Source organism: Setaria viridis, chromosome 7 (genome assembly GCF_005286985.2).
Source record: "Setaria viridis chromosome 7, Setaria_viridis_v4.0, whole genome shotgun sequence".
Taxonomy (NCBI): Eukaryota; Viridiplantae; Streptophyta; class Magnoliopsida; order Poales; family Poaceae; genus Setaria; species Setaria viridis.
Genome location: NC_048269.2, coordinates 24,085,874 through 24,106,191, shown reverse-complemented (window position 1 = coordinate 24,106,191; position 20,318 = coordinate 24,085,874). Strand labels below are relative to the sequence as shown.

The 20,318-nt window shown below is 46.9% G+C and overlaps 2 protein-coding genes across 3 annotated transcripts; both read left to right on the top strand.

Annotated features, from left to right (window-relative positions):
* The first annotated feature begins 1,995 nt into the window (after window positions 1–1,995).
* LOC117865901 (protein root UVB sensitive 2, chloroplastic) lies at window positions 1,996–6,326 on the top strand. Of its 2 annotated transcripts, XM_034750160.2 has the most exons (10): window positions 1,996–2,246; window positions 2,366–2,503; window positions 3,089–3,177; window positions 3,265–3,349; window positions 3,531–3,590; window positions 3,670–3,763; window positions 4,167–4,264; window positions 4,512–4,691; window positions 5,530–5,652; window positions 5,727–6,326. In XM_034750160.2, exons 1-10 carry the CDS (start codon window positions 2,235–2,237, stop codon window positions 6,162–6,164), a joined length of 1,317 nt encoding a protein of 438 aa, XP_034606051.1. In that variant the 5' UTR covers window positions 1,996–2,234; the 3' UTR covers window positions 6,165–6,326. The 2 variants fall into 2 exon arrangements, with proteins under 2 accessions (XP_034606051.1, XP_034606052.1); XM_034750161.2 differs by lacking the exon at window positions 2,366–2,503.
* Window positions 6,327–17,491: 11,165 nt separating this feature from the next.
* LOC117862629 (transcription factor MYB4) lies at window positions 17,492–19,456 on the top strand. The gene is made up of 3 exons (XM_034746130.2): window positions 17,492–17,774; window positions 17,883–18,012; window positions 18,582–19,456. Exons 1-3 carry the CDS (start codon window positions 17,642–17,644, stop codon window positions 19,141–19,143), a joined length of 825 nt encoding a protein of 274 aa, XP_034602021.1. The 5' UTR covers window positions 17,492–17,641; the 3' UTR covers window positions 19,144–19,456.
* The last annotated feature ends 862 nt before the right edge of the window (window positions 19,457–20,318 follow it).

The following is a 20,318-nucleotide window of genomic DNA, read 5'->3' as shown; positions in this document are numbered from 1 at the left end:
GTCCAGCGACCTGTCACATGAGCGGCGCCGTGGCCTGCTTGGATGCGGCCAACCTCCTTGATCTCCACAGCAACGCCTCCAGCGCGGCGTTGTCGCTGGTCTCCATCGACGAGCTCCAGGAAGTCCGAGCGCCATAGACAGGTGGCGCGGCCACCTGAGCGCCACCAAGCTGCTGCTGGGCCATCCGGGCGTTCCTGGCGTCGACGGCTGCGTCGAGGCCGAGCTCTTCGCCGCCGTCCACGCGCTTGAGGCCGCGCTGGGTGCTATACGAGGCGGAGGAGCTTGAGGCGTGCTGGTCGGCGCCGCCGGCGACCGCGCGGTTCTCTCGGCCACTAGTAGAAAAACGACTTTCCATCCGTCCCCTTTTATCCCGGTTTAAAGTTGGCCCGGGACAAAAGGTTCACTAACCGGGACTAAAACTCGGTCACTGGTGGGGGGCTCACCAACCGGGACCTTTTATCCCGGTTGCAAAGGCTAGTGGGAAAAAAAGACTCTGAGAGGAATTTTATCCCGGTTTGAAACACCAACCGGGATAAAAGACCCCCCTTTTATCCCGGTTGGTAACACCAACCGAGATAAAAGGGTCAAGAGCCTTTTATCCCGGTTTGTAATACCAACCGGGATAAAAGGGGGTCATTTATCCCGGTTGGTGTTTCAAACCGGGATAAAAGGGTCCCCCAACGAGGTCACTGGAAGGTGGCTGGAAGGGGATTAAATCCTCGAACCCTTTTATCCCGGTTGGAAACACCAACCGGGATAAAAGGGGGTCTTTTATCCCGGTTGGTGTTTCCAACCGGAACCGGGATAAAAGGGGGTCTTTTATCCCGGTTGGTGTTTCCAACCGGGATAAAAGGGTCCCCCACGAGTTAATACAAAAGGATAGTATCCCCTACATAGTCAGATGTGGTGTGTAGGTGAGATGGCAAGGAAGCTACGCGCGGGCCTCCTGGGAGCTCGGGATTTTTTTTTTTGCAGCGCCGGCCGTGGGTGACCCCTTTTATCCCGGTTGGTATTACCAACCGGGATAAAAGGAGGTCTTTTGTCCCGGTTGAGTGACCCGGGATAAAAGACCCCCCCTTTTGTCCCGGTTGGTTTATCCCGGATGCATTTTCGGGATCTTTGCACCCTACCAACCGGGATTAAAGCCCAATTCTCTACTAGTGGGCGTCAACTGAGACGCATTTTCCGCTGCGCGCACGTTGTGCTTGATCACTTCGAGATACAAGTCGTTGGTTGATCCGAGCTGGAGCAACCTTGATTTGTTACTACGAGCTGTAGCCTGTAGTAGAATCCTTTGCATGATAATGTTCTACATATTCATTTCCGCTGAGACTGCATTAAGATACTGAACCTGTTGCTTTTCCTAATCCTGGCAAGATTATGACCTGCATAACCACCGCATGCAGGAAATTCAGGAACCATATACTCCATTTGGTTGCTTGTAGGTGGACGAAATCATTTTGGAAGCACTAATCACCGGGCCTGTTCGCTTCAGCTTATAAACCGGCTGAAAAGCTGAAACGGCTGATTTGTTGTGAGAGGAAAATACTGTTTGGTGGCTGATAAGCCGGCGGAATAAGCTGAAGCGAACAGGCTGACCATTTCCAGAATGCTCAACACACTGGATGATCGGTATTTCAGTAGCCATTTATCTGTTCCCAACACCTGGAATGAGGTTTGAGAACGCTCAGCTCCTGAAACGTGTCACATCCAACCAAACATTCATCATATCATAATCCCTTTCGCTCGTAGTCGTGGCACTACATTGAGCTATTTCGTACAGCTTATTATTCACAAATTTTACCGAGGAAACTATACTCTCACAAAGTCCAAATCTGGTGCGTGTCAGCGTCTGCTGAGGTTTTTGGACCGAGTGTTGCTGCCCTACTGGGCCGCATCATGGACTCCTACCCTGCGGCCCAACTTGACCTACTGGACTCCCGGCTGACTCGGCCTGCTCGCTGCTCCACTCAGGCAGTCGCGGGGGACCGGCACTGGCAGGATGACGAAGTGAGTCGGGGAAGAGAAACCCCGCCGTCTTTCTGATTCTTCAACCCCATCCCCCCATCCGCCGAGCTCGGCGGCGCCTCGGTCCCACCGTCACCGGCTCACCGCGACCGGCCGGAGCGAGGTTGAAGAGCCATCAACATCAAGCATCAGCCGTAGAGTGGAGGCGTCAAGGAATCACAGAGGCTACGGCGGCTTCGACCTCCCGTTCGGCGCTCCGCTCCTAGATGAACATACTCGTAAGCAGAAGCGCCTCAATTCCTAGCGATTGCTCCAACTCCCTGTTCACTGTGCTGCTTTCCTGGTGCTGAAACCGCTTTTTTCCCCCCTTCCCCTCTCTGCGCGAAATATTTGACAGGAGAGGATGCGTGGAGGTGGCGACGGGGCGGCTGCCCCGGAGCGGCCCCCGCAGCCGGAGTTCTGGGTGGAGATTTCGGAGTCCGTCTCGCGGCTCTGCAGCTTCGACGCCGCCGGCAGTGGCGGCGGCGGAATCTCTGTAAGCCTTAGTATCCCAGACTTCATCGGGATAACTGAAACGGAGTGCATTACTTTCAGTAAGCATCGGATTAGATGTTCCCTACCAGCACTTTAGAAAAAATGGAATTTGGGGGGAGGTTTCACTATTGGTTGGTGTTTATCTTTTGAGTTTTACAGATTGCAAGCAGTGTTGTGAATTTGTGATAGATAGGCCGACAATTGAAATATTCATGGTCTGTCCAAATATTTGCCTATGTGCACGTGTTTCTGGGACTTAAGTTGCATGTACCGATGTCCATTCCCCTGAGGCCCCCTACTTATAAACTATAACTTCTACATGGTTAATGCCAGCTGCAACTTGAACAATGCCAGTTGCAGTGTAGATTATGGAGATAGCTAAATACCACTCACAGCATCTGAGTTACTATGCTGTTTATTTTGATGGTAGTAATCAGTTGCCACACTGGCACACATATCTAAAGGCCTTGTTTTCTCTTGCTGTACCTCAGAAGTGTACAAGCTATTACCTTCAAAATAACATCTAAATGTTTTCCTGGATGAATGAAAATTATGTAACCTAAGTGTGCAAGCTATTTTCCTGCAGGTAAAAGTTATACAGGATTCTAGACCTATACATGACAAAGTCGTCGATTCTTTCTTGAACAAATTTTTCCCATCAGGTTATCCATACAGGTATGAAGTTTCTAGGCTTGTTGCTACTCCTGATAGTTTTGCTGGGTCACATTCTATTATGCTAAGTTGCTGCTATTAATTGCGCAGCGTGAATGAGGGTTACTTAACTTATACCAAATTCCGAGCACTCCAGCATTTTTCTAGTGCAATGCTGCACGTGCTGTCAACACAGGTCAGTAACTCTTTAAGCAACACAAGCACTAGTTGATATCTTGTGTCCGTTGATCCAATGAGTTTCTATTGCTCTATTAGCACATATTATTAAACTTCTTGAACTATTTTATTTATAAACATTTCGTTCATAGATGAAATTGGCGCCCTTCAACTGACTGCCCAAATGGGCTGTGGCTCAGTCTTTGTTATTTGCTGCAGGTTTGCGACCTACCCCTGCGCAAGCAACTGCTGTAAGTTGGGTAAGCATATGATGACAGAGATGCTAGAAAACAGGTATTGCTGTCGAGCATATTGGCTGATTTCCTCTGCCTATTTCAGATTCTGAAAGATGGAATGCAGCACGCAGGGAAACTCATTTGTAGCAGCATGGGGGCAAGAATGGATTCCGAGCCAAAGAGTTGGCGGATACTTGGTGAGCACCAGATATACAAATCATGACCCCTTCTCTGAGATTTCTGTTCTTTTGCATTGCCATATTGATATTTCCCTTGGATTCATGCCATTACAATTTTCAAGAATTGGAAATTTGCCATCGGTTGTGTCACTGACAGGTGGGAGCCACCTCAGTCACTGACAATGGCATTTTTCAAATTATTGAAAATTGTAATGGCATGTATGGAATTATCCCTTTTTTCCTTTTATGGTGCTATTTCTCCAGATTATGTTATTCATGTCTATTGCTGTGGTTTGATGGTTTGTGTTCTCTATAATGTTGACACTGCCTTGGAAGTCATTTTACCATTGTGCTCACAAGTTTATTTTCTATTGCTGTTTTCCTAATTATGTTATTCATGCTTATTTCTGTTTTTTGGCAGCTGATGTTCTCTATGATCTTGGTACTGCCTTGGAATTCGTTTCGCCATTGTGCCCACAACTTTTCCTTGAAGTAGCAGGCTTGGGAAATTTTGCGAAGGTGCCCATTCTCACTTGCCTTGCACACTGTAGATTGCAGAATATTGAAATATAGCATTCGACTTGATATTTGCATGCACAACTTAGTTTATGATTTATGAACTAGTAAAAGGAATGGTTTGCTCAACTTAGCAGTGTCTCAAATAATCATACAGAACAATAAAATCAAAATGACAATGTATTTGCCCCAGTTTTTGTGCCTGAAAATTGAGCTCCAATTTTAATCAAGTCATTGCATGCTGTTGTAGGGAATGGCTGTTGTTGCAGCAAGAGCAACAAGGCTTCCAATTTATTCTTCTTTTGCCAAAGAAGGCAACCTTAGTGATTTATTTGCTAAAGGGGAAGCCATCTCAACACTTTTCAATGTCATGGGGATTGGAGCTGGAATTGGATTGGCGTCTACTGTATGTTCAACTACTCAAGGGAAGGTACATATTTACAGGACTACATATCATCTGCTATCCTATCACTACATCTGTTCCATTACACTGCATCGTCAGGCAAATATACAGAGTGAAAATTTGCACCCGACATATGCATTGCAATCATATGACACAAAGCATGGCAATTGTAGAGCTACATCTGATGCTTTAATTATGTAACCTGGGCACCTATACTGTCGCAAAACAAGTTATTAGGTCTTCCAAGCTTTGGTGCATCATCTATGTTATTACATGCTCTGCAACTATCCCAGAGCATTAAAAAAATTGCTAGCACGATAAACATGTCCTGCTGGATATAGCCCACATACATGCTGTTAGCATGAATGCAAGTTGGCATGATGGACATCTCAGTAATATAGTTTTAGTTGGATTTTTCTGCAGCCAAGGAAAGCATACTATCATTTTAGGGCAGAGGAAAACATACATATAGTAACTACTAGTTTCTATGCGTAATGTAAATATGTGATCCATTCTACAGAATAGGCTTTTTATTAAAGTTTTTGTTCTACTCAGTGTAAATACCCCGCCAGACTAGATACAAACACTTGACTATGCATTCCTTTACTGTTCACCAAATAACTGATCTTAAAGAGGACTAATTTACTTGTTGGGTAGTGGCTGGAGAGAATTACATTGAATGCATTTCTTCAAGACTATATTCAGTTTCTTGTTCACACAGTGCGTTCAATTCTTGCATATCATCTGAATCTGCTATTATGTTTAAGAACCTTGTATTGATACAAGTTTATCCGAATCTTCTATTATATTTAGATATTTAAGAACTTCCTATTGAGCTTTTAATCACCTTTTCCATTGTTTTCAGTTAATTGCAGGCCCATTGCTTTCTGCCGTACATATCTACGGAGTTGTACAAGAGATGAGAGCAACTCCTGTAAACACACTCAACCCACAAAGAACAGCAATGATTGTGGCTGATTTTGTTAAGGTTAGTACATTCTCTCTACTGACACCACCGTTGATTCAATCCAATTACAGTACTAATATTTTTCTGCAATTCAGAGTGGCAAGGTTTCTAGTCCAGCTGAGCTGAGATACAAAGAAGATCTTCTATTTCCTAACCGGCTAATAGAAGAAGCTGGAAGTGTGAAAATTGGGCAACCACTTCGCAGAGTTTTGAGTCCACAGCTCGTCGAACAGTTGAGAGCAACTTTCCCAAACGAGAAGTTTTTACTCAACCAAAAAAGCAACAAGACATACATGGTTCTTGAGCAAAGCGCAAGTGGAGAGGATGCATTGAGGGGGTGGCTGGTCGCCGCATTTGCTTCGGAGATGGAGAGATCAGGCGTGGGTTCGCGTGATGCAGTGCTCAACGAAGCCTATGAGAAGATGGAGAGGGTTTTCCCCACTTTCGTATCAGAAGTTAGGAGTAGAGGATGGTACACGGATCAGTTTTTGGATGGGAATGGTAGCCGAATTGCATTTGCGAAGTTTCAGTAGTCATTAGAGTTGATGTTTTGGAGGAAGATGCAGAGATGAACTGATCTGGCTTCTCAGTTTAGATCCTTAGAACATCTTTCCTTTCTCTGTCCGTTGGCTCGTCATGCCAACTGTATTGGGTGTAGTTTGGGATGTTTGAGATAATGAATTTTTTGCCAGGTAGTCGGATCTATCTTTTGATTGTTTGAAACCTGAGTTCTGCATGAATAGGAATCCAAGAGGGTACTCCGTATATACTATATCTGATACATTCTCTGTCTGCCTGGGAGATGTTACTCTTCACCATTAAGGAGGTGTTTGGATACGAGGTGCTAAACTTTAGCAGGGTCATATCGGATATTCAGATGCTAATTAGAAAGATTAAACATGAGCTAATTACAAAACTAATTGCACAGATGGAGTCTAATTCGCGAGACGAATCTATTAAGGCTAATTAATCTATCATTAGCAAATGGTTATTGTAGCACTACATTGTTAAATCATGGACTAATTAGGCTTAATAGATTCGTCTCGCGAATTAGACTCCCTCTCTGCAATTATTTTTTAATTAAACTATATTTAATACTCCTGATTAGTATCAAACATCCGATGTGATAGGTGTTAAAGTTTAGCAGGGCCCCTAAATTCATTGGTCTTTTAGAATTTGCCACCCTGTCAGAGTAACTTTAACATGTCAATTTTTTTTTACGGTTAAAACTGCAGGGTGAGTTTTCCACAGCATTTCATTACCAAAGAGTAGTATCCGAAACATGTCATTGCGATGGAAAATCCTGGAAGGCGTGTGAATGCAGTGGCCAATACTGAAAATCCGTCGTTCTGCCGCTACGCTCGGTTACTGGTCATCGTACGACGACTGAACAAGCTAGGTGAAGTCCCGTACAAGTTTTCGATGTGCTGCTAGTCTGAGCTAGAGACCCGATCAAAGCGGCCATGAGCCCGACCGCGTGAGCAACGATATGCCACCAATGTTCTTCATATCCTTCAGCTTTTGGACACGCATGCTACGAAGGTGGAGCGAGCACGGTGAGTTCGGGAGAATCACGTCGTCGACCAGTGCGTTCCAAGTCAGGACGAACCGGTCGCGTGGAGCTCCGATCCTCGCCGAGCAAATTAAAGCCAGAGGCGGTGAATAATTATTCCACCGGCAATTCTTCAAATACTGCCGGAGAGGACAGTCGGGGAAAAAAATCAACGGAGATTAAAAAGGTTCGAGAAATTACCGTGCCTTTTACGGACGTTGCCTTGACCAACGAGAAGGAAGCCGGCTTCGTCGACGTTAGAGGAAAGGACGCTTCGGCAAGCAGAAGTTACCGCGACTCCAAAGTCGGAAGGCTCTTTTCGTCAGCGTTCGTTGCAGGCTCAATTCTCTGCACGTGATCGGCGCAGTCGTTTTTGGTCGATGTCACGCGACCCCCCAGTGATGAGCGATCGCATCCGGCTAACCGTAGCTTAGACTCCAGCCTCAGTCCCCGGTCGGTCGTCGCGTGATGCACGAATTACCTGTGTGACACACACAGGACGAGTGCGAGTGCCCATTCCTGGGACTGGGACAGTGGGGATGTCAGGCGGGAATGAAGGAGACTGCTCGATACCGGAAGGAATTGATGCTCGTAACTTGAAGAGGTGGAGCTTAAAAACTTAATTAATAAATCACGCTATGACTCACACTACTTTGCATGAAAGTAAACTAGATCATTTCTATCTAAATGTGCATTTTAAGGTTGATCTAGTATGAAACCCTCATCCTATAATAAGTTTTGTAACCTATAGCCAATCATATCAAGATGCTACTCTAGAAAAGTAAAAGCACACAAGTTGTAAGTATGAAATGCGGAAACGTCTAGGAAAGTAAAAGGACACAAGTTGTAAGTATGAAATGCGTAAACGTAAAGGAAGGAATGAGAGGAAGCAAACTCTTGACACAAGATTTATTCCGTGGTATCGGTAGACACTAAGTCACCACTAGTCCACGTTGTTGAAGCACTCACACAAGAGTATCGCTTTCCAGTCACCAAGTCTCTCCCAAGGTGCTCCTTGACTTGCCACAAAGGCTCACGCAAGTCCCTCGATCACCTTGATGCCGTCTTCACTAAGGAGCTTCTCCACGAAGGAAAGGGGTTTACATGTCCCCTGCACAAGGTCGTCGACGCTACTCCACACCAAGCCGGAGGGTTGAAGACTTACCGGCAAGCCACCAAGGCTCCAAGGTGCCGGCACACTTCTTGTGCAACGGTGGTTCACTCTTGAACCTGATCACAAGGTTGGAACACCTTGCACACACTCTCTCTAGGCCTATCCTAGCATTAATCACTCTTCTAAGCTTGTGCTAAGCCTTTGATGGATCACTTAAGCACTTTTGGTGGCATGGATGTGTTCTTGATGAGTCTTGATTTTCAATGCTTCCCTAGACACTCCAGCAACTCCAACTGGGCGATTGGTGGGGGTATAAATAGCCCCAAGGACTCAAAGAGCTGTTGCTCCAACGGTTAGTGAAAAAGTATACCATCGGATATTCTGATGGTCTATTTTTGGCCCGCATCGGAACATCCGATGCAAGTAGCCATTGGACTCCCCGCGTCTAAATTCCTCAGAAATTCATCCGACGCTTTATCCGATGCCCTCATCGGATCATCCGGTGCCACTATTCACGTCACATAGCCGTTGGATCCCCTGACGTCATTGCTCCGATGCTTTCTCCGATGGTGCTGTCGGATCATCCGGTGCTGAAGGATTTCTGGCCAAAACCTTCTGTAAAGAATCAAAGAAAATATGCTTTGTCCGACGCTCCTTTTGTGGATACCATCAGATCATCCAATGCTATTGAGCTTTCTCTGTCTTCCAAACCTGTCCCTCAGAATTCGTCCAACGCTACTAGAAAAGTGACCATCGGAACATCCGATGGTTGACTTTGTCTGATTTTCTCCGCAGCGTACCAATTACTCCGACGCTTTTCGGGTGGGGCATCGGAACATCCGATGGTGCATTTTTCATTCCGATTCGTCCAATGTAAGCACCAAAGATACCGTCACTTAGATTTTTTCTATCATTTGGATGCTTCAAAACTATAGAATAATCCTAGATATCATGGCTTGGTCACTTAAATACCATAGCTTGGATACTCGAATACCATGACTTGGATACTCGAATACTATGACTTGGATGTCAAAAATACCATCATTTGGACCTTGCCATGATTTGATTTGCATTTTTGAAATAAAAAACTACAAATACATGCTAGTCAAAGCATTAGTGCTAATGATTATGTTGTTCCTAAAATCACAAACTATGGCTAACTATGGCTTAGTAAGGTCATGTTCGCTAAAGACACGCCTCGTTTATACTGAACCTGAACGGAACTGGTCCGAGGAAGTTGCCGGTGAATCGAGCTGTGAGCCTGTGACTGATCTCATTACTGTGAAGTTGCAATCAACTGAGGTGGGTGCTGGCAAGGGTACGTGCAGCCATGAAGGCCTTATTTAGTTGCCTAATTTTGGGGTGCCCAAATTACTGTAGCAACACTGTAGTATTTCGTTTATATTTGTAAATTATTGTCCAAATATTGACTAATTAGGCTCAAAAGATTCGTCTCGCAAAGTAAACAAAACTGTGCAATTAGTTTTTAATTTCGTCTACATTCAGTACTCCATGCATGTACCGTAAGTTTGATGTGATGGAGAATCTTCTTTTTGCATAGTGCTAAAGTTTGAATTTGGAGGTGAACTAAACAAGGCCGAAATCTACCGGCTTACATGCAGGACTCAGCAGAGCGTCAGAGCGAGCACTTTGGTGCATAGCTGCAAGAATTCTAGATTTTTCAAGGTTTCTCTCAACCATATATATTGGCGTCAGTTGCCGTCTACGGCTGAGTGCTCCTTCGTAGCTTCTTCTGAATATATCCACGGGGCGTTTTCAGTTTGAGTTGGCACTACTCGTACTTGCTCCAGAAAAAAGGCGTACACGCTTCCAAAAGGAAGGCATATTACCAAAGGCTACATGAGTTGTACATGTGCGGCGAAGCAAAAATATACAGGCAAAATCCGGTCACAGATTCTGCAGGTTTATTTATCCTATCGATCTGTTGCCGGGCGTGGGCGCATGAACTGAACTTGCCCAAGGTGCTGGGTGCAACATCCATTTGTATATCATCATCCGAAGGCGCAGCCATTCCGCGTGGGGAAATACCTCCCCCTTTCCTTTACTCGTACGTAGCTTTCCCCAGCAGAGACCGTCGAGTCGCAGTCCGTGGCAATGGCATCATGCACGGACGCCACCCAGAGTCGATCGATGCCGTTTCCACGATGACGGAAAGATGCGGGGGGATCCGGCGCCCCCGCTCGCTTTTTCACATCTGCCCCGGCGACGACGCGGCCAGAACTAAAGGGGAGTAAACGCCGGGCGCCCACGCACGTACACGGGCACAGCAGCTGTGCGCGCTGCGCCGCTGGTGAGGATGACGAGCGCATGGCGACGAGGCGACGTCGCGCACGCGCCACGATCTGGCGTCGGTCGTGTCCGGCGACTCGTGTGCTGCGCTCCCGAGCCCGGACGAGTAGGCGCGCGCCCACGCGGCCGGAAAGGGGGGCCGTGCACACGTACGGTACGGCCGGGCGGTCGTCGCCGTTTCCAGAGGAAATAACAACTCGTCGCACAACTTGCTGGTACCAGGTTGCTTCTCGTCTGAATGAATGAATACACGTTCCGAGTGGCTGCGATTGTGTTTAAACTAAGTTCGGTCGCGCTTAATGATTTTGTTAAATTATAGTATGTTATATGTAGTGGATTGCGTCCGTACCTTCTGAAAAAAAAGAACAGAATGTTAGTGGTGGATTTGTTGGCTCTAGCGCGTATCGCACCAACGATCCTGCTGCCTCAATTTGACGAAGATAAATTAAACTGATGACTTTATTATTACACGGAGCCAAATTAAACCAAAACAATCTTTGACTAGAGGTAGAGGAGGGCTGTGCATGCACACGTACGGTACTCGGACGTAGTATACTATTACCATGAGCGAGAAATGAAGGCCACGAACGAAGTTACTGCTCGCCTCCCGTGTGAACCCACGATTTCCTTCGCACGCGCGCGCGCGCGCAGCGATCTTTGTTTAGTGGCTCGTCCTCAACTTTTAAGCCCCCGGCCGAAGCTAGTGGATTAAGTGCCACGTAAACAAGTGTAACCAACGAGAGGCCATCATGAGGGCGATGCATCGATGGCGACTGGCGAGGGCATATGCTGCGGATACGGTTGATCGGGACAACCTAGCTCCGGCGCCGGCGGCTCGGCAGAACGCTGATACGTACGCGGTACGTGTGTGTACAAAATCTTTCCTTTTCATCCAACGTATGGAGGGGAAAAAAATTGTTAGTTTAGCGGCGTACTTAGCTTAGTGGAGGTAATTTTAACTGATCTCATGCATCCGGTTAAGAATTTAAAGTGCTGTTCGACAACGGGTTCATTTGTGAACTCGAGACTCGAGAGATATGTGTGGAGTGTGTGGAGAAGGGGGGAGGGTGACGACGTACGGCGATGGCGACGACGTCCGAAAGCGAAAGCTACGCGCGCGACCGTGTGAGTTGCAGTCGTGACCGATCTCTCGACCTCGTGCATGCACTTGCGACTTTGCGAGCTGTGACCTGTTCCTTGTCGTCGTGCGTGCTGATATGTATACGCACACCACGCGTGTGCGTTGTTTATTTATTTGTCTCTCCGCCTCGCCTTTTATCTAGTCGCACTTGCACCCGATTCAAGTGCATATATTTCTAGTCATCATCATCTCCTGTTGCAAACAAAGCACAGGCCGATAATCTAAATATATGCACGTCCCATAATTGAAGTCAAATCTCGGCCCGAAAGCACAGGCCGATAGATAATCCAGTCAGCACTACTCTGATCGACAAGTGCATACCTTTCATTCCTCTTCCATCATCAGCAGCAAGATAACCGCCGCCGGCACAGCCATTTTGCCGTAGCTGACGCATTATATTGCACACATATTCCATTATTCCAGCACACTTCAAATCGAAAAAAATAATCGTTAGGAGGGAGGAACCTTAGCTTAGGCGCGTCGTCATCCATTTGCCGCCGGAGACTGTTCCGCCGTCCTGTGGTGTAACATGCCGATGAAGGCCGTAGCGGTCATCTCTGCAGCTCTGTTTGTTGTGTGTATGAACAGTGGACCGCGGTCACACTCACACATGACATGATCGGACGACCCTATCTACGACTTGCTCGATTGAGACTAATTAAAAGCTCAGGACCCCTAGGAAGGAAGGAGCCGATGGCTCCAATCAGCGCTCCTATTGGCCAGTTAATCAACTATAGCGGCGCTAGCTCCCAGCCGGCGGGCGGGCCCCGCACGTGAAATCATCGCTGACCGTTTGACCCAGCGTAGTAGTAGCACTGCTGCTGCTCCGGCTGTGTCTGGTCAATCTAAGAACGCACGTGCTACAACAACCATTCTTAGTATCTAAAATTAGTTCTATACGCAGTTGAATTCTGAGCACGACCAATGATCTTCTCCGTAATTCTCAATAAACGACGTTTTGGGGACTACTCCTGCCACGGTCGGCTCTTCTCTGTCCGATACACTTGAGCTGCAAGCCTTGCAACGGTTGCTGTAACCCCAATCCGTGCCATCGTGAGTTCGTGGCAGGCAGCGTCGTTTGGACCTTTCAAAGTTTCAACACTACTTGTAGTTGTAGCTATTTATCATCAATCTCTACTGGCACTACTGCTGCTAGTCCGGATACGAGGTTGAAAGCTTAATTTTCCAACGAGGACGTGTTCTTCCTGGAGGAGGAGGCGACACGTGTGCCGTAGAAACTGTGCGCACCGTTGCATCAGAGAGGGGACAGGGCGTCCTTTCCATGAGCAAAAGTTGGAAGAAAGGGGGAAAAAAACGTCCATGCTATCGTAGGGCACTGCTCACCATTTGGCCTTTCTTAATCCTTACCTTTGTTAATCACGAAGGGAATAGGACCGAGCTGGCAGTTGCAACTACTCGTGCACACACTGTGCAATAAGCAACGCTAATAACAGGTTAATAAGTAGTAGTGCGCATGCGCAAATGCTATCCACTCCAAGTCCAAGCACGGCCAGATGCCGCCCCAGATGGCCGCATTTGCAAAACTTCTAGCTGATAGCGCTGACATCACCGGCTTGATCGCGCCGAAGACATTTGCGCCCGGCAGCAAGATTCGACATGAAAGTACCCGCGTCCTAAAGCTGCTTTTACTTGCCCTCCAAAAGAAAAATACAAAGGAGGAGGAAGAAAGGTGTACAGGAGTTAAAAAAAATAGGTAAAGTTATGTGCACATCATCAGTTTGCCGTTTGTCTAATCAGGCCCATAATCAAACTTTGGCCAAAAGCTCGAGAAATGGAGAGAGAGGGAGCCTCCCGGTGTTGAGTGGCCGCGACGGCGACGCCGTTCGGACTCCGGAGGCGAGCGCGCATAGCCGAGGACGAGGAGCCCGGATTCGATACGGCTCGGCCTTGCGCTCTGTCCAAAGCCTTTCCGCTCTTTTTACCGGTCTCTATCCAGGACACAGGAGGGTGCGCAAGTCGCTTGCGTGACCTGCAAACATTTTGGGATCCCGCTTCGGCGCGGGGGCCAGGTGCGGTGAACTTGCTCTTCCGCCCGTGCCGGCGTCATTGGAGCGTGTCTCCATTCTCTCCTCCTTCCTCGCTGCCGTGTCTTTTAATTCTCCCTCTGTTTTGTTCTCTTGCCGTGTTTTCCTCCGCCTTTCTTCGCGAACTTTCGATCGGCGCCGGACTACACGCACGATCGTGTCGTCGATTCGCAGCCGCTCAATAATAGCTGTCGATATACAAGGGCGGTATCAGTGCTAAACCGGGGGAAGTGGGAGGCAGAGGTCTGTGCAGGGAGCCTCTACGGTCTGTGGAGCGAGACGGAGGCAGAGCGTGGTGGAAAAAAAAATAAGAGGGCGCCTTTCCAAAAATCGTACCCTTTCAGCCTTCTTGTCCACAATGACTCCTGATAAGCACCAAGGAGCCAGTGAGCCACGCACGCCCCTCGCAGTAAAACGCAAATTTGACCACATGTCCCGGTCAGTTTTTCTTTTAAAAGATACCGGTTGGTATTTATTCGGAACTAATGCGAGCGTATTAGTATCAGGTCTAACAGCTAGTTCCCTAGGATGATCCCTTTAGTACCGGTTGGAGCCCCCACCGGTACTAACTTCCCTTCTATAAATCAGGTATCTTCTTCCTCCTGCCCGAGCTATTTCCTCCAACTCGAGCTTCATCCATTCATGACGAAATAGGGGAGGTGCTGCCGGATTTTTGATCATTTTGTGGGGATTTTACTCATTCAAGTGTTCTAAAGATTAGAAACTTCATCATCCATTGATACATGGTTAGTATACTAAGTTTTATGTTTTGAGCTAGAGTAACTTGTGATTTTTAGAATAAGGTACAATGGAGAAATTTTTTATTTATATGCATGTGTTATTTAGAGCTCATATTTGTGATTTTTAGAATAAGTTACAATTTTTTGGATGGTATGTTTCATATTAGTCAGAGAAATTTATACGACGTTAGAGGAATAATTTCATAGTTTAGTCCTTTACAAATATGAGCTAAATAAATTAGAAAAAAAATATAATTTGTTCATATTTTAGTTATTTGTAAATATGAGCGAGATAAATTGTAATGCGTAGAGATAATGAGATGAAATAGTTGCATGTAAGTAGTCATATTCACAATAAGCTACAATGGAGAAATTTTTCATATATATGTAGGTTTGAGCTAAATAAATTATGGAAAAAAATATAATTTATTCATAGTTTAGCCATTTGCAAATATGAGTTAAATAAATTGTGATACATAGCGATGACTACTACTGATGGAGGTAGTGGCGATCGTCATTCCTCTCGCAGCAAGGAGAAAACCATAGTTGGCCCTCGTGATAAGTCGAAGAAAATGAGCATGTGGGAGAGAGCAATGCTTCGTTATTTGGAAAGATGTCATTAAGATGTTGTTGTGGCAGTTCAGAAACCTCCTTTTGGTGGTTGTTATGCTCCACCGTCAGTCCCGAGGGTTTCAGGTCCACTGGGTACTACCGTCGCCAGAGGCACAAATAAATCATTGGATGAGGCTGGGTTACCGAAACCTTCGTCTTCACTGCCAAAGGATGCTTAAAGTCCTCCTAAATAGTACTCAGTGGATAGTTTGTCGTAGTGTATCATGTTGTTTGGGTCTAAAATTTAAATTTGTGTATTTCTATCTAAACTTTCAGCAATATTTGAGTTTAATGAAATTTGTATCATGTTTGTTATGTTTCATGTATAATTCTATGGATGATCATAATATCTTTGGTTCGGTAATACTTTGTAGATGGATCGGCAATGGATGTACAACACGGACAAACACTCCATGGATACATTAATGGCTTGCGTGGTTTTCTCGATCTGGTAGAGTCCAACAAGCCGCCGTCTGGTTTCATTTATTGTCCATGCCGAATTTGCAAAAATGAGAAGGATTACTCATCTAGAAAGACTATTCACGCCCATAACTATTTCGTTTGGACCAAGCACGCGGAAAGAGAAGTTATGATGGAAGATGATGATGATGAAGAAGATGATAACTATATTTCTAACTGGACTCAAGGAGGTGCCTTTGCAGATGTTGCAATGGGCGAGGCTGAAGAAGAGATGGTTGCAGAAGAAGGTCCTACCGATGATCTAGGTCAGGTGTTGCGAGATGCAAAGGAAGATCGTGAGAATGTGAAGGAGTCAAAGAAGTTTGAGCGTATGTTAGATGATCATAAAAAATTATTATACCCAGATTGCAAATAGGGGCACAAAAAGTTAGGTACCACACTAGACATGTTGCAACGAAAGGCAAAAAATGGAGTTTCTGACAAGAGTTTTGATAAGTTAATGAAAATCATAAAGAACATGCTTCCCGAGGGGAACGAATTGCCGTCCTCAACGTACGAAACAAAAAAGGTTGTGCCCTCTGGGTTTAGAGGTACAAAAGATATATGCATGTCCTAATGACTGTATCCTCTTTCGCGGTGAGGAATATGAGAAATTGGAGGTTTGTCCTGTGTGCGAAACGCTGCGTTATAAGATCAGGCAAGATGACCCCGGTGATATTGAGGGTAAGCTAGCAAGAAGAAAGTTCCCGTGAAGGTAATGTAGTATTTCCATGTAGTACCATGCTTGAAGCGTTTGTTGAGAAACAAGACACATGCAAAGTTGATGCGTTAGTAAAAAAACGTAAGCAAGATGAAATGATCAGACACCCCACTGATGGGTCCTTCATTAGTATTGCTAGGTTAGGGTTTGGATTTGAATTAATCAAACAATTCTGAACCTTAGTGGAGAAGATGTTGGAGGAATAATGGTGGTCCGGTGGATCCAACAGGGGGGCTTAGGCCCCCTACCTGCTGGTCTCCGTGAAGAGAACGAAGAAGGGAAGGGTGTAGGAAAAGGACCTAAGATCTCGTCCCGTGCCCTCTCCTAAATGACGGAAGGATGAAGGTAATGGCAACTACAGTAAGCTAATGGCGATACTGGTCCCTACTATTGCTATCGCTAGCATACTTTGACAGTGTATGAAAAGTAGTGGAGGCAGCAACCAAGCAGGAGATATTTTTATTGGTGACAAGAGAGAAGTAGAAACGGGGCCAGAATGGATCATGAATAAAGATGTGGTGTTTATTGATTTGCTCTCTTACAACTCTGTTTGTGAAGACATCTATATGTACTTAGGATGGTGGTAGACAACTATCATAATGTCATTGGGACATGGGTGAGGGAGGGGAGAAGAAGTGTCGATAAGAATAGAGCTCGATCATTGTGGATGCACACAATGGCAAAGGCATGAGGTACTACGTGAGAAGAAGTACACAAGTGATAATATTCGGATCCACGAAGATAAAGATTTGAGGTATTAGAATAGAATATACTAGTTATGAATGCAAATGGATTTGTTTGCAAGTCCGTGAATAGGTTGTTTGTAACTTAAGTGAATTGGTTTTGAAACATTACGTCACTGTTACCGATTTTTACTTTCAACCCGGGTTCTCACAAAGCACGCCTAAAAAATAACCTACTTGCAGGCTTATGGACAAACCCATTTACATTTCTAGTACTAGCAGTTAAGAAATCCAAAAGAGAAAAAAAACCACAAACGAAACGAAAATTATGGACCCCACTTGGCCCGCTCAAGGGAACCACTTTCCGCGAAACCTCCGTGGCCTGGTTGCATTCCGCACGTGCCCGGAGCGCTACGGCACCGAGCATAAATACCCGGACACCCTCGCGACTCCACCCTTGCTCTCCATCACGACCAGGACGACAGTGCTCCCGTCCCCAAAGACAAACACAAGGCAGCAAGCGCACACGCCCGCCCCCCACCCCCCACCCCCCAAACACACACACACACACACCCCTCGACCAGACAAACAAATCAAGCACAGGCAACAGAGACAAGGGAGAAGGAGATCGCAATGGGGAGGGCTCCGTGCTGCGAGAAGATGGGCCTCAAGAAGGGGCCGTGGACGCCGGAGGAGGACAAGGTCCTCGTCGCCCACATCCAGCGCTTCGGCCACGGCAACTGGCGCGCCCTGCCCAAGCAAGCCGGTGAGCCACCTGCCTCTGCCTGCTTCTCCGGCTGGCTAGCTAGCTAGCTCCGGCCGCCGCGTGCCTCGCCGGCCGACCGCAGAGTGCTAACGAGATGTGATATTGCAGGGCTGCTCCGGTGCGGCAAGAGCTGCCGGCTCCGGTGGATCAACTACCTGCGCCCGGACATCAAGCGCGGCAACTTCAGCAAGGAGGAGGAGGACGCCATCATCCGCCTCCATGAGCAGCTCGGCAACAGGTACTGCTTCTGCTCACTCACCAATTCTGTCTGCCTCCTTTTTTCCCCCTTCCTCATCATATTCTTTCCATTTCTCGCATTGCTCTGTTTTTTCTAGTTTTTGCTAAATTGGAGGAGCAATGATTGTTGCTTCCAGCAAAAAGAGGAGGAAAAAAAAGATTATTCTTCGTCTTCCTCTTGCTGCCGTGGGGCATGATGACAATACAATACATTATCGTCAGGGGCCACTCCTCGAGGCCGACGAGAAAGAAAATCCAAGTGTGCTAGCCACTTGGTCACTAGTTAATTTCGCGTCACTGATGATGCGCGAGATCTGCCGGAGCCATCTCCTTTGGCCGTTCTCGTCGGCGACCAACAGTGTAGCCGCCTGCAGCATAGATTTCAGCGCAGTAAAAAAAACATGCACTTTGGTTTTAAACAACGGCGTGCGATTCCCGTAGTGGGGAATCAAATCACGCACGCAGCAGATTGATAGATAGCGTAGAGCATGTCATCTCGTGGATTAATCAAATCATTTTCGTCAAAGCAAAGCGGCGCGCTGATGAGCTCTGGATTGTTTTTGGTCACAGGTGGTCCGCGATCGCCGCCAGGCTGCCGGGGAGGACGGACAACGAGATCAAGAACGTCTGGCACACGCACCTCAAGAAGCGGCTCGAGCCCACCAAGCAGGAGGAGGCGCAGCGCGAGGCGCCGGCGGCGGGGGGCGGCGGCAAGAAGCGCAGGCCCGCGGCGCCGGCGAAGCGCAGCGGCGCGAGGAGGGCGGCGACCGATGCCGCCACGGAGGCCGCCGCCGCCGCCGCGCCGGTGTCGTCTCCCGAACGGTCCGCGTCGTCGTCGGTGACCGAGTCGTCCGTGACGGAGCAGGGCAACACCGGGAGCTCGTCTGGGTTCCCCAAGGAGGAGAGCTTCACCTCGTCCCCGCCGGACGCCGAGGAGTTCCAGTTCGACGAGAGCTTCTGGTCGGAGACGCTGTCGATGCCGCTGGAGAGCTTCGACGTCCCCATGGAGCCCGTCGACGCGTTCGGCGCCGCGGCCACTTCGTCGGCGGTTGGCGCCGCCGACGACATGGACTACTGGCTCAGAGTGTTCATGGAGTCCGGCGACGTGCACCAAGAATTGCCGCAGATTTAGAGCGCGAGAGACTTTTCAGTTCCTTGGCTAATTGATTCATCGTTCTTTTCTCTCTCTCGATTTGTCATCTTGCATCGGAGGGGACGTATCTAACAAAGAAGAGAAGAGTGTCCACGACGAAATTAGGCAGCAAGAACGCGATTTGCCATATGCAACTTCAATCGATCTTGTTTACCTTGTATATAAAGACGATCAAGAAGATACCGGTGATCGAAACCAATGCGTTCTCATGAAAAGGATTCTTTTGCACGATGTGCAGATTTCCATCTACAATAGAAATCACCGGAAATGCCTCACCAAATTGGTTGATTCAGTTCACCTTGTGTATGCTATTCGTGTTCAGTTATGAGCTAACATCATGCCAATGCTGAACTCTTGTGTACGGCTCATGTCCTGCGATCTGTTCTTCTCCAGTGCACGCTTTTGTCGCGGCTGAGGTGAAATGGTAACTGCTTTCAAGGAAAAGTCTGAAACACATGTGTTCAGAGACCGGGGCAAACTAAAGGAGCATTTCTTTTGTGCGGTTTACAGATAAACAATGGCAAGGACAGATCTGGCTGTCTCCTGATTGATTCTGCATCACCTTTGTTTGATCTGGAAAAGTAAACGAAGAACATGTGCGGTGCTGATTCACAAATACATATTGGCGCTGCTATTTTTCTATTCCAACCTGTGCCTTTCATGTTTGAGCTATGTCAACAGTCTCCAATTGTACAAGCAGGTCTGATGTTAAGCGAGGGTTCAGATACTGTACTGTCCAGGATAACCTTTTGAGCTGTTCTAGATGAGTGGAATACACTGCTAATTATCGCCGACAGCTTGATGAGCATCGCAACAGTGGGGGGCCCTTAATGATCTGGATCGTATACGCTGTATGGATTCATCAGTTTTTAATGAATATACAATGCATATTTTTAGTAAGGATTGCTCATTGGTCCAAAACAAGATGTGAACGCTTCCACATTGTATTCTAGCTAGTCAAGTCAAAGGAGTTGCCCGAGTAGACAAGTAGAGTGTAGGACATGGAATTTATCCTTTGGATTGAAGGTTTGAAAAGGCATTTACTGAATACAGGGTGTAGGGCATAAAGAACTAGATCCATATCTAGAATGACGAAAATCGTGTGCAGAAAACATATCAGTTGGTGCAGACATAAACATGGCGTACTGCTGACG

Bases quoted from the DNA above. Each gene is read 5' to 3' on its own strand.
- LOC117865901 (XM_034750160.2), top strand. The intron at 3,350-3,530 runs GTCAGTAACTCT...GCTGTGGCTCAG, and splicing joins TGCACGTGCTGTCAACACAG to TCTTTGTTATTTGCTGCAGG. The intron at 5,653-5,726 runs GTTAGTACATTC...TCTGCAATTCAG, and splicing joins TTGTGGCTGATTTTGTTAAG to AGTGGCAAGGTTTCTAGTCC.
- LOC117862629 (XM_034746130.2), top strand. From the start codon at position 17,642: ATGGGGAGGGCTCCGTGCTGCGAGAAGATGGGCCTCAAGAAGGGGCCG. The intron at 17,775-17,882 runs GTGAGCCACCTG...GTGATATTGCAG, and splicing joins CGCCCTGCCCAAGCAAGCCG to GGCTGCTCCGGTGCGGCAAG. The intron at 18,013-18,581 runs GTACTGCTTCTG...TTTTGGTCACAG, and splicing joins CATGAGCAGCTCGGCAACAG to GTGGTCCGCGATCGCCGCCA.